The 14,112-nt window shown below is 43.8% G+C and overlaps 1 protein-coding gene across 1 annotated transcript in view; it reads left to right on the top strand.

The window, feature by feature from the left end:
* fam222aa (family with sequence similarity 222 member Aa) overlaps positions 1 to 7,726 on the top strand; it is a 47,435-nt gene extending 39,709 nt beyond the window's left edge. Inside the window, exon 3 of the mRNA XM_026186667.1 lies at positions 5,192 to 7,726. Coding sequence (XP_026042452.1) covers positions 5,192 to 6,660 — 1,469 coding nt within the window. The 3' untranslated portion in view covers positions 6,661 to 7,726. The remainder of the gene's footprint in view (positions 1 to 5,191) is intronic.
* The last annotated feature ends 6,386 nt before the right edge of the window (positions 7,727 to 14,112 follow it).

The raw sequence follows: 14,112 nt of genomic DNA, 5'->3' as shown, positions 1-14,112 counted from the left end.
CAAGCTGGGAGATTGTGATGTGAAGGATTTGAATTGCCATGAATTATTAATTTGAATAAATTTATTACAGTGAGATTAATGGCTGACTGTACATTAGTGCAGGAATGGGCTGCGAGAGTGTGGAAAAGGAGCATCCCGCCAGCCCAGTCCTCAAAAAGACAACCCAGATAAATGAAGAGCAAAGGCGAAGAAAAGAGGCCCAGCACACATGAGTGCATATAGGTTTACGGTATATATGCTGAGTATTTCGAGGACGTGCTTTTACTTAATGTGGACTGTCATTATGAGGGGAAATGGTTCCCAGCGAAAGTAGCGGGTGCTGAACTAAGACTGACCTCTCGCTTTCTTTCGTCTTCCTGGTCATCTCTGTTCCTGTAGTTTGCCCTAACCTCATCACAGGCTGCTCTGTTTGTTTGGCCGTAGTCTGAGTGTATTACACACTCGTTGTTCTGTGAAAACCTAATTGCAGTTCAACCAAATGGTCCTCTTCCTTCATCTAAACAAGCGCTCTTCTCCCCTGCTCACCAGTGTGCATGGTCAGAGGGGATCAAAGCGTGTGGTAAGTAGGGACGTAGACTTTGCAGGAGTGAGTGAGGAAATGCTGAGGGCTTTTTGATGTTTTGGAGCGTTTTCTCCGCTAATAAGAAGAAACTTCTCCAACCTGCTCATAATTTTAGAACACTTGGAACACTAATAAATGGGAGCAAGGGCATCTCAGGCAGTTCTCTCAGACTTTTTCCTCCGCTTATTCATTTAAACCTCTAATTAAAATGCAAAGCATTCTCGTGGTCCTCTGGATTTGGTGCTGCACTCTCGCACAGCCTCTGACTCCCTATCTCCTCTCCTTTTTTTTGCTCCTCTCCCCTGCTACCCCTCCTCTTTTCACCTCACCTAACTCCATGCTCTCATACTCTCTCTGTCTGCCTTTGCTTCTTGTGATCAACACAATTTGACCTCTCACTTGGAAGAAGTGCACAGAATTTAATGGATTTTTTACAGTCTAATCTAACCAGTTCCCTCTTTATTGCTGTTTTGTACCCAGTGGACCTCATCTTTACCAGGCCTCCCCCCTCTGCCGCCTCTTCCACCGTCACACCAAGAAAATTAGTTCATCAGAATTCAAAATGTACTGCTGGCTAATTAAAGGAGTGTTAATTGAGTGTTCAGAATTGGGTACCCCCTTCACCAAATGCACACAGACACACACACACAGAGCAATCACACAAAAAGCACACACGCAATCACAGTGACAGCACCGGGTACACCAAGGACGTTGCGCTTGGGGAGTTTCATGCCAATCAAAAATGGAGAGAAAGGAGAGTGCCCATCCTCCAAGTGAAATGGGATTTCTAGATCATATCATGGCCTATTGCAGCTCAGTTCAGTGCTGTGCTGCCATGTTATCCAATCCCTGCCTTGCTATCTCTGTCTGACCGCTGGAGAGTGGAGCACTGCACAGATAGCCCCTCTCTCACGGCGTGCATCGTGCTAATGAGGGGTGGCATTTAGAGATGTGCTGCTCTGACACATGGGCATTGTGTGCCAGGCACTGGGTGATTAAGGACGAAGGTCAGCCCATTAATTGCCTCCCTGCCATCTCCGCTCCCTGGCGCGTGATCTCTCAGTACTAATGCATGTGTTTGCCTGAGCTTTTATCTAATCTCCAATGCAGTTCAATCACACTATGCTTGGTTTGTTTACATTCCTTTCATGTGAAAGTTTTTTTTCCGCTCTTACTCAAAGCAGCGCTTGCCCAGGTTTTGCTGTTCATTTACTGTGAGCTATTTCATGTGCTTGTGAGTGCACATAGCCTCCTGCTCTCAGGAAGGGAAATAGCATATTCTTCCATCCCCAGGGGAAATAATTAATCCTTACAAGGCTGTCGCATGTTGAAATGAAGCGAGTGTGAAGCATTTAGCCCAGGAGGCATTGCAGGCTGTCGCCCGCACAGGCACCTGTTGTTGTCCCTGCCCTACATTTCATGAGAGAGCGCTGAGCAGAGGATAACAACATGCTCCACTGATGGCAAATGAGACACACAACTGCCGATGCAGGTGTGTGTATGCATGCGAATGTGCCTCCCCCCATTTTTTTCCCCCTGTTTTTCTGCATGATGTTTGCATGCACGACCACGCTAGAGAGTGTGCACAGGTGCAGGAAACCCCCCCTCCCACCTTATGAGGAGGTAAGGGCTCGCACAAAGGAGGCAGTACTGGCGGCCTCAGAGGGTGTTTATCAGCCCGCACCATCTGTATGCTGCTGCTCATTGCTATGATCTACTGCAGCCTAAACCAATAAGTCACAGAGCGCCAGCCTAAAAAGAGATTCACTCCTTTAACCTCCATGTCCTCACTTATAGACTTACTGCTCTGGAGGAGAGAAATGCAGAGACCCCGCACATCAAACACACAGTGTGAATAACAATGTGTGTATGAGAGTGAAATATGCTCTGGTTTGTGGCCATACTTAGGCTACTGTAATCAACTTTGCTATAAAATTTTTACCGTGGAACTTTTTAAAGAGGAAGCCAGAATCAGAAGCATCCAGATGCTCATTTGCCTCCTCCTCCTCCTCTTCTTCCTTTATGCCCATGGGTTCTAATAACCGGAAGCCTTTGTGGAGCTGAGATGGGTTTTGTAGGCCTGAAAGGCCTCTAATCCCTGTGGCCTGTGAAGTGTGAAACCCTTTGATGCCAGGTTGGTGTGCCAAAGGCTCTGCCTATTGACAAACAAGGGCCAAGCTGGGAAAAGACGGAGGGAGAAGGCTTTCTCCTCTCGCTCTCTCAGAAGAAATGCAGGCTCAGGCATGGAAAATATGGGCTCAGTCAGTGAGAAGGAATAGAATTAGCCACCCTTTAATGAATTTCCTGGCTGTTTTTATAGTTTTTTTCCTCATGTGGCAGTAATTAGGTGGAATGATGGGCATACTGCAGCTGGGGGCTTATAGGGGCGGCAGGGCACAGGCCCTTGATATGCCTGAAAGCCAAGTATCTTTCCTCATTTAGACCATGTGATGATCAAAGATGTTTTTTTGCCCTCATGTAAAGATGATCAGAAAAAATGCTGCCATCCATTTGCATGTGGACCAGCAATGTGCTTTGAAATGAGCATGTTTTTTTTCTTCTGAGCAAATAAGTCTTCTGTCAGTTTTCCTCTGCAAGTCAGAACATCAAAGCAAATGGCACTGCTGTCACCAGGGAAGCAGGGCTTTGCCTCAGTAAGGTTGGTTAGATCTTAGATAGGCTAGCCTGGCATACTCAGACAAGCCCATTAGAATGACACTCTAAATTAAAATTAAATAATTAATGTCAGCACTTTTTTTTCTTCTTTCTTTTACAAAATTTAAAGCCTAATTTGATGCCATAGAGTTTCTGATCTGGAAAGCATGTTGCCTGTCGGATGAAACAACACGCGTATAATAGTTCAGGCACTAAATTTGGCTTGGAATATTCACAGTTTCTCCAGTCTGCTGTTAAATTCCCAATTTATTTCTTTTATGATATGGATCTTGTAGATTTAATCATTTTCACAGTTGGAGACCCATAGGGTTTTTGAAATGAACTCCCCATGCTTTCTGTAATGGGAGCAAAGAAATGAGAATTGTGACTACTTGGCTGTGGAGTCTCTTTAAAATGATTTTGCAATCGGAAAGCAAATGGAGTGAGTCCTAGTCACAGCCTGCACCCTGCAGACTGCCTTGGGTCGCCAGGACATTTGCTGACGGCACAGTTATGGCAGTTAAATTTTTGTGCATTTTGTTAGCTTTTGCATAAAAAAGTCATTTTTGAAGGGGTTGCAAGTCATTTGTGGCAGCTGATATATTGCTTGTAAATTGAGTTCTTTTCCCACCCCCATACCCTTTTTGTTGCACTGAGCTAAGTAGCCATGAAATTGCCTGAATAATGTTGTTTAAATCCAATCTCACTGCAGTGCCTCACCTCCGTGCCCAGCCCCCCCCCCCCCCCCCCCCCAAACAATGACACATGGTGGGGTTTTTAGAAATTGCATTTTTTCCTGTTTGCCACCTCAGTTCACAATGGCCAACCCTTGGTTCAACGACCGAGGACCATCGCCAGTCTCACTCAACACCAGTGTCCAATTGATTTTTGAAATGAGTGGTTTCACTGGTCAAACCTTAGAGAGAATTTGGACGTAAAGTAAGAGGAAGACATTTGCTATACTGGCGTCTATTTATCTTTTTTTCCTGTTCAATCAAGCATTTTTGTGTCGTTTTTGTAACATCAATTTATATTACAAGGATACGGAGGCCAGCTTTTTACTTCTCTAACCTCATACTGGAAATATTTCATTGTCACGTATGAGCATACCATTTGTAAAACTAATGTTTGATTTATTTCATCACTGAGTTTATGTTTTTCTGCCTTTTTAACAAATACTTTCAGCAAAAAAAAAAATATCACTCAAGTATTCTGGACTTGGCTCTGCTCTCATGTAGTTCACCTTAACCAGGCTACTAATTCCCCATGGATTTTTAATAGGTTTTTGCTAGGGCCTCTCATGTACTCCTGGACTGAATAAAAAATGTGAAAATTCTGTGGCCAAGGGTAAGACCCAGTAAGTGATAGCACTTATAAATCTCAAATGTGCCACTGCAATTAAACAAGCTTTTATCCCCTCCCCTTCATCCCTCCTTGCCTGGTATCCAAGGCTAACCCAATTCAATGCTAAAGAGAGTCCGAATTAATTTCACAATGCACTGATTTAACAGCGCCTAAGGTACCAGGCTTTGACAGAATGAGTTTTTAAAAAGATCCATTTGTCTAGGGATGAACTTCCACAGGAGGGTGAGAAAATGAGATGGGAGGAAAGCTCAGATGGAGGACGAGAGAGAGAACGCAAATGAATGCCAGCCCTCATTTACAATTTTCAAACTCTGTGTGGGTTTGCTCTGAAGTGTTTCTGCTGTTTGTAATCTTGTGTTATTCGCCTGCTCTTGTGTCACGATGACATCTTTTAACCTGCTTTCAATCTAGCCGTGGTGCTGCTGCCAGATCTTACTATTCCAGGAGAACAGTGGTTATTACAATTGATTGACCCGGCTTTGTGAATGCCATTGCTGTCAGGCTCTTTGATATTTCTGGTAATTAAACCCCAGGTCTGCTGTTCGCTTCTTCTACGGGCATTTGTTCATTTAAGTCATTCTTTTTTTTCTTCTTTTTTGTGTCTTGCAGGTGAACTAGTAGTGCCCACACACTCCCCTCGCTACCCCACTGCAGCAGAACTTGATGCCTATGCTCAGAAGACAGCCAACAGCCCGCTGTCCATCAAGATCTTCCCCACCAACATCAGGGTTCCCCAGCACAAGCACCTTAACCGGACTGTAAATGGATATGACACCACAGGCCAACGCTATAGTCCCTACCCACACCTCCACACAGGGGGCTACCAGGGTCTCCTTGCTATTGTTAAGTCCTCCTCCTCGTCATCGTCATCATCGTCAACATCCACCTTCATCTCTTCAAAAGGTGTTCTCAAGAACTCCGAAGGCAGACGGACTAAGCTCTCTCCAGCCCACATAGCTGTTGCCCCATACCCGCCCCCTAGTAGTAGCACTTTAGCCAGTGGCCATGGCCAAATGGTATACCACACTGGGCCCTCAAAGCCTCCAGAAGGCCCCAGACTGTCAGTGCCCCCAAATGTCACTGTAGCTGGCTCAGTGATCCCTGTAACGGGGGGCCGAGGCCTGGCCTTGCCCACGCAATCCAACCTTCCCTCCATTCAGAGCATCATCTACCAGATCAACCAACATTGCCAGGCCCAGGCTCTGCAGCAGGTGTGTCAAGGGGCTGCCACCGCACCATCGAATTCCAGCCCTTCCAAGCAGGGCGCGGCTGTCATGGGGGTCTCTTCTAACTCCTCCGGTGGAGGCTATGTGGTAGGAATGGGTCCCCAGGCTAACATGGTATATACAGGTCAGGGGCTGCCGGCTCAGAACTCAGAGGCGATGAAGACTGGTGTGTACGCAGATGGTATGGACTATATACTATGGCAGAAGCAGCAGCAACATCAGCAGCAACAGCAGCAGCAACAGGCTGTGCTCCGCATGTACAGTGGAGGCAGTGGAGGAGGGGGCGCCATCAGCAAGTCCCCGGAAACTTGTGTTCCAGGAGGAGGGATTATGGGTGCCCAGGTGTCCTCCTCTTCTTCTAGACCTTACCACCTGACTGCCAGTGCCAGTGGAGGAGGCGGGCTGGACAAAGTCAGCTCTTCCCCTTTGAACTGCGTGGGTATGCACGGAAACTTCTCAGTGGGTCAGTACTTTGCGCCGCCGTGGAACAGCGTGCTGGTGACACCTGACAGTGACTGCTACAATCCCCAGGAGCTTTTGGGCACCTCCACCGGAGGGCCGGCCACAGGGCACAGAGAGATGGGCTACCCTCACCACCATCACCACTATCACCATCACCATCACCACCCTGCTATAGACAGCGGGGGAGGTTTGTGCTGCAGCCTGCCCAGCAAAAGCTTGTGCAACACGTCTGTGCTGAGCAGCAGCTTGCAGTCTCTGGAGTACCTGATCAACGACATCCACCCACCCTGCATCAAGGAGCAGATGCTTGGCAAAGGCTACGAGACTGTGTCTGTGCCACGTCTCTTAGACCACCAGCATGCACACATCCGCCTCCCTGTTTACAGATAGAGGGGGAAGTAAAGGAAACGAATCAAGAGTTGTGAATTTGTGAAGATTCTCCAAGTTTAAAAAAAAAAAAAAAAAAAAAAAAACAGATGTTTTTTTTGGGAGGGGGGGCAGGGGGTTGATGCGAGTGCCACTGCTTTAACTAGTGTGGGTGCTTAGAGAAGAGCAGTTGTCGTGCTGTGTGGCCCTAGGTTTGGTGGTTTCAAGGTAGGCTGTGGAAATCCCAAATACAAAAAGTGGTAGTGATTGCCAGTGGGAATGAAAAGGGATTTCATGATTCTCCTGATGTTCCAGCTTGTGGTTTGCCAATAGGATTTTGAATTAATTATATTTTTGGTCTCCTGTTTTTGTTTTGTTTCTTGTTTTTGTTTTTTTCTCATGCCTGAACTTGTTTTGACCAGAATCATAGCTTGACATGAAGTGCATAAGCCACTTGTATCCCCATTCTAAATACTAAGGATGAAGCTACTGTGTAGGTTGTCACTGAAATGGTCACAAAAGGGCCAATATTTAGGGCTGCTCTCAAAATCCAAACTCTGTAACAGTACACACACGTGAACACGTACAAAAGACAAAAAAACAAAACATGTACTGACAAGTGAGAAGACTATAGGCTGTACTCGGGTGTTATGTACAAGGATCATAAGGTTGAGTTAAAAGGCTAGTACAATATTAGTTATTATTGCTGTTATAATAATTGATACATAAATTGCACTGCTTGAATTTTGTTAACTTTGAAGTTTGGAATTGGGTAGTTTGGATATGATATATTTAAGAAACTTGAAAAACTTGAACCTATTTTTTGTTGTTTGATATATTTGTAGGTATATTATATGTATTTGGCTGCTATGGGGAAAAGTGTCTCAAATGCTTGCTTTTTTTTTTTTCAATTTAATTTTATTATTTTCCACTTTTTGTTTTGATGACTTAATAATTTCTCCTCTGGCTGACGTGCAGTTTCTTATGTCCTGGTGTGAGGCATAGTTGCTGCTTTGGTTCTGTAAGAACCTGTTTGGAGAGCTGTTTTTTTTCCTAACCAACACTGGAATCATACAATACAATAAATACTTATTTAAAAAGAAAACATTGCAAAAAAGAAAAAAAAACATTACAAGAAAAAGAATTGTTACAATGAAGAATGTGACTGGGAGGTTATCTGCATAACCTTACATGTATGTTAATGCGTGTATGTGGCTGAGTGCATGCGTGCGTGCTTTGTCTTTTTCTTTTTTAAATTTGTGTTCTTCAAAATCCTCAGACTTTTTTTTTTTCTTCTTCTTCTCAAATTCTGTCATTACAAGATTTTTACCACCAAGACCGAAAGACTGAGTCACCGGTCCCATAAACATTATATCTGCATAATGTACGGGAGATGGTTTGCAAATTCAACCCCTCTTATTTAATTTTTATTTTCGGAGGCTTTAGATTTTCAGTGGAGCTAGAGAGCATTTTCTCACGTGACTCCTTTATGACTGTATTTACAGCACTACAGCCTCTTCATCTGTCAGGTGCTATCATCATGAGAAAGTGGTGGAAACAAATGGAGATCATATCTTCGGGGTGCTATTCACCCCTAATCCTGCAAACAAAAACAAATGAAAACAATCATGCCCTGTCCTCTGGCATCAGATGAAATGAGACTCAAAGCTCACTGCTTTTCATTGTCCATTTCAGCCCCTGGTTGGGATGCGTTTAGCCGAGGCCAGTCTTAACTTGATGATTCAGAGCAGTGAAATATTTATTATGACTGTGAGATTCCCTTGAATGTACTGCACTTAAATTACTGCGATGTTTTATTGCCTAGTGGGACTCAAGTGAAAGAGAAAAATTGGATCAGTGCAGCAGTCCTCTGGTCTTAAATTAGCATTTCTTTTGTCAGTCAAATTTGAGTAGTAAATTGAATTTATTAACTGCAGAGGAAGAAAGAACCAGAGCTTTGTTGTGGGGAAATACTGGCATTAGTCTAGATTTATGAAGTGCAATTATTATGACTGTATTAACATTTTTTTTCTCTGAGCTTACACCAAAAAAAATGTAAACTACAGTTGTCAATACATTCCCAATGTACCACATCCCTAATCCTTATCCATCTTTTGTTTTGAGGTGTAAAATAAATTTCTTTAAAAATGTATTCAGAAGCCACATTTCGGCTTTGAAGTCTGTGATTATTTTTTAACATGTGACCTCTAAAAGGCAGTGGGAAGCTTGGGATATTGTTACAGCAGCTCTGTGAGACCCAGAGTGGAATACGGTGTGTGACATCGCTCGGATAATGTGCTGTAATGATAAACGTAGTAGTAGCAGTGCATTTAGATGGTCGTCTTTTAAATGTTTACACTTTGGCCATCCAAAGATACGGGACAGACAGCACTGCTGAAAAACATTAACCGTTAATACTGAAATGCGACGGATATTTAAAAGAAGAAGAAGCATCGTTATGATTTGATCTTTTCCCTTAATTATTAACGATGAGCCTTAAATTTTGAGGTAATGGTGTTCGTAGGCATGCCACTGTATCTGAACGCTGACAGAGATTCCAGTCTAAAGAGTACCAAGCCCCTTGGCTTAAATTTGCACAGTAAGCCTCTTTAACATTCCAGTGAAATTTTTCATGTTGTTTCAACAGCTTAATGCCCCAGCCGCGGTCTGATTCCAGCATATTTTCTGTCTTGTAGAAATATTTTGACAGATTTACAGATACATCCCTTCCCAAAATCCCTTCCGTTTGGCTTCGGCATCCAAGCATTAAACCCTGTCACATGATGTTGAAGTGAAGAGGAGACACTTGAGGCAGTGGAGCTTCTAGTGTCTGGCCTTTCCCACCAGTGGAGGTCTGAGGCACCAGGCCTCTCTACTAATGGGAATATTGGGTGACGTCTGGCTACAGGACACAGCCAGCAGAGAGTATTCATTCAGTCAAAGGGTTGAAATCAAACACCTTTCAAATAGTAAAGGATTTCCTCTTAGATACTGAGAGAAATCTGGCCATTTGAAGCCAACTTCAGCCGAATAAACAGAAAAAATCCACGTGAATACGATCATTTGTCATTTAGAAAAATACAAAGTTAAAAACAACAACAGTTTTATTTAGCGAAAGGTGACTCTGTGCCTTTGTGGCCACCGTTCATTATGTACAGGCTCCAAACTGTCTGTCCCCTTGGTCCTTTACACACATTAATGAGCTTCTATTGATGGGATGCATCTTATCCCTGGAACTGTGGTCCATTCCTCTGTTCCTGATTTGGACAATGGACGCTTAGCCCATATTAGGATAATAGAATTAAATTTCAAATAGATTTGTGCCTGGGCTGATCCAGCCATGGCTCACTCAGCTGCAGAGGCAGAGTGGCATATGGCATGTCATTATCTAAGCCCACCCTCCCGTTGTCCGGGGCCAACTGGGTTCAGCAGTGCTTAAACAAACTGAAGGTTAGGACTGGCTGGCTGGCGTTAAAGAGGAGGATAGAATGGTTTTCTGTGGGTGAGTGGGTGGGGGGAGGCTGCTAAATCACAGCCTCTGCAGCTTCTCTGAGGGCCTCAGCACTGTACCCTGGCACCTGGGCTCAGAGGCCTGCTTTAAAGGCTGGGCTGTGTTTGATCGAGGGGATTTGTTTTCTGTTGGATTATATATGGTTATATGGTTGTTCTCTGCCTGGCTGATGGGTCCTGTGCAATGTGACAGGTCTCAGCAAAAAAAAACAAAAAAGGGGGGTTTGGAGAGAGGAAAGGATGTGGGCAAGGATTTGGGGGCCAGAGAAGCCTCGAAGCATCAGTAATCAGGATAATTGCCATATTCCTGGTGCCTGGTTGAAGCTTCCCCTATTTGGCTCTGCGGTCACATATCAGATTGAAGGCCAACTGAAATCACCTCTCTGGCTGAAAGACTTATTGAGCCTCAATCTGATTTTCCTAAGTAAAAAAACAAACAAACAATAACTTCACTTTAAACTTTTTAACACTTCAACAAATATTTTGTCCAGGAAATTATTAATGACACAGAAATCTCAGTCTGAATGAGGACATTTGGATCTGTAATTTATCGCTGTAGCAACAGACCGATATTGACTGTTAACACATTTTCAAGGGCAGAGAGATGCTCTCACGGATGGCCCGAGGGCAGAACGAAGGTGAAATGACTTATGCTGGTTGTAAAAATCCCTTAGTAAATCCCAATAAGTCCACGAGGACCTTTACCCAGTGTAAAGGTCTAGTTGCATATTATGCGCCTTAAATACTGCTGAGAAGAAAAGAGAGCAGACGGGGTCGTTCAAAGCAGGGTCAGCTCTTTCACTCTCAGAAGAGAGGGAACGGGAGGGGAGGGAAGGACAAAAAAATATATAGGCAGCTGCTCACTCTGTAGAGTCTTGGCGCTGCTCTAATCTACAGATGACAGGAGGGGGAGAAGGCCCAAGCGCCCCCCCACCCCCTTACTTCCACAATGATTTGGTCAACCTCAGTCATGTCCCCTGGCTGCCCTTGGGCCCCTGGGGCTCTCATCTCAGAGTTCTTCCCAGCATCCCTCCTTAACGTTACATCCACAAGGCCATTCCTCTCCATTTGGCTCCTACCTAGCAAGAAAATACCTTAATCAATAGTTCAGTTGGTTTTGAGGAGGCTTGTATTGTTAATCCACCAGCCTTATTGCTGTATTGCACAATACCATTAAAAGATTTTTCTGTGTTTTGTCACAAACGTTGAGCACACTGCTGTCTCTTTAGTGCTGTCTGATAGAACTGGATGGGTCACATGTGAGCGCCGTAGAATTTAAATTTTGTTTTCAGCACCTGTTAAATGCACCGCAAGGTAAAAGATCAGCACAGATGAAGAAATAAATCAGGATCTTTATCCCAAAAGGCACAGCCTCGGAGCCCTTTTCTGAAAGGCAATGCAGCGGGGCATAATTCCAAGAGCGTTTTTATTTCTTCAGCGCCACAAGTATGTATGTTCAGCTGAGAAAGCTTATGGCCTCCAAATATTCATCTTGTTTACGCTGTGGGGATATTGCTGTATCCAATCAAAACTCAAAAGTCTGGGGATTTTGCTTATTTTCTTCCTGATTCCTTTCACTGTTTGTGAGGCTCTCCGAATGTTCCTGTGGACAAACAGGGCTGTTTTTCCCGAACGATCTCAAATGCACCAACGCTGCCAAAGTCTGAGGGTGCCGCAACCTTGAGAAAATAATATATATGGAAATGGGAAATCTATAAAGCATCTCTCTTATTGTTCTCCCTGCAGTGTTGTATTTATGTTTAAAAATGATTTTGTCTCCTCAGGATGAAAATATGTAAAGAATATCTTCCTTTTTTCTTTTTTGGAAAAATTATAATATATGAGACTCAGATTTTGAACTAAGAAGTCTGAATATTTAAAAAGAAAAAAGAAAAAAGAAAAAAAGCTGTAAAATCCTTTAGTAGTGGGGTTTTCAACTTTTGAATGTGCCTACAGCCAAGCATCCCAGTGATTGCTTACCCTCTCCAGTTCTGCAATCTCCCCCTAATCTCCCCACAACCATCATCTTCAATTTGCTGAAACTGCCACTGTCCCTCCTCCATCCCAACGATCACAGTAGATATTTTGTCTGTTCTCCCTGCTTTTTGTCAATCTCAGGACTGAAATTTCTTTATTTTAAATGTAGATGGTTGGTTTTCTTTTGACCTCTCGTCTCTTATGTATTATTGTTTGACATAAGTAAATAAAGCAGATGACTTCTATGTCTGTCCTGTTATCCGCATTACTCCTTACTTTCATTCCTTCTTTCTTAAACAATTTTTAAAATCCCTGAAGAAGACCTTGCTGTAATGAAGATAAGCATATCAGTCTTAGGATTCACTTTGTGCATCACCGCCATATGCCGCGGCGACAATCCTTTTCACCTTTACAGCAGTCTATTGCAGCATCGGTAAGGCCTCGCAGTTCATGGCGCATGTGTGGTTTGTGCTTTTGTTGCCAGGCAAGCTTTGGGACACAAAGGAAACAGTAATTTAATAATGTGGGACTGCCTGATTTTTTTTCTTATGTTTTTGCTCTCAAGCAAAGACAAATGCAGGCTAAGTCACAGTATACACAAATTTTCAAAGTGAAAGCATCTCCTTTGATGGTTGGACACACAAGCTGCGGCATAATGAAAGAACAGACCTATAAAATAACCACTGAAAAATTCCCTCCAGTTAAAACACCAAAAACCATTTACACTTGTTTTTTTCACTATATTTAACTCCATCGCTTATATTATATAACAGTCTAATATCAACTCATCTATAGGAATTGTGTGTTGAGAATTTTCCAGCACTCGAAGTAACTCAGCATACACTTAATCTAAATGTTGAACAACACAGGTACCTTCAACACCTCAATATTGACACTTTTCTTCTCTTTTCTCTCCTCACTGCCAGCCTCTCCACCCACCTAAAACATCAGATAAGTCGTAGACTGATGAGCCAGCTGCCTCCACCAGAGCGTGTGGTAGTGGGAGACTGCACACTGATTTCATACACGCTCGCTCAGATAGAAAAAGAGCTCTGTGGAGCAGAAATGCTTCTCTTATTAGCAAAACTCATTCACCTGCACGCCACATTGAGTCCCTGGCAATTTCACAATAAATCATGAGAGATGCCTGTGGAGGCCGGGCAGCCGGCTGAAACTCTGCCATGGCCATGCCCTCGCCTGTCAGTTTAGACACTCTGAATCATTTCGGGTTCAGCGGCCTCGTTTCATCTTAGATGAACTGAAAGGTCATCTCACACGCCGTCTAACCAGTATGTTCCTGGCTCCTCCTCTTCATCGCCCGGTGCGTCAAGTGATTGCTCGCTACGTTTAGAAGCACCCCACTGCGGTGAAATATTTCACTGGGGATCATGGAAGGAATTATTTCGAAAAGACAATTAGCACTGGCTGAATACAGCAGAAAATGTGCTCCTGGAGTTATCTCTCAGGTCTGAGCCTGACATAATCTTCCCTTGTAGAGCGTCATTCAGTAACGATTTATCATCTCTTTTGCAATGAAAGTTGGAGAAATGATTAGTGGGAGTGTCACCAATATGAGCTTTCTTCTCTGTGCTGGTCTGCTGGACCTCAGGCAGACAATTAATGTTGTACTTTAAGTCATCAGACAGTCTGGGCTGTTGTTTGGTGATGAAAGAATGAGCTGGCCCAAGTCCAGTTCAGTATCCACTCATCAGCCTGAACACCTTAAAGCTTAACTGGCCAGACAATAGCGGAACAATTTGTTCTGCCAGTATCTAAGGTGGTTAGTTTACTTTAAACTTTGCTTTTCCTTTTGTGTGGTTACTAAATGAAGGGCAGTTACGACATGATCCTTCTTGGCTGTCACTTGGTTTGTTGAGACACATTTGTGGCAGCAAGCATGCACATGCTGCAAGAGAGTGAGCCATTTTGTTAACAGTTCACACTTCCTGTGTAAGTGTGCGGTTCTAGAGTTGCTGACAGTGACACTCG

The sequence above is a fragment of the Astatotilapia calliptera genome, chromosome 12, assembly GCF_900246225.1.
Source record: "Astatotilapia calliptera chromosome 12, fAstCal1.2, whole genome shotgun sequence".
Taxonomy (NCBI): domain Eukaryota; kingdom Metazoa; phylum Chordata; class Actinopteri; order Cichliformes; family Cichlidae; genus Astatotilapia; species Astatotilapia calliptera.
Note: the sequence above shows the minus strand (reverse complement) of the source record. Positions and strands in the feature narration are given on the sequence as shown.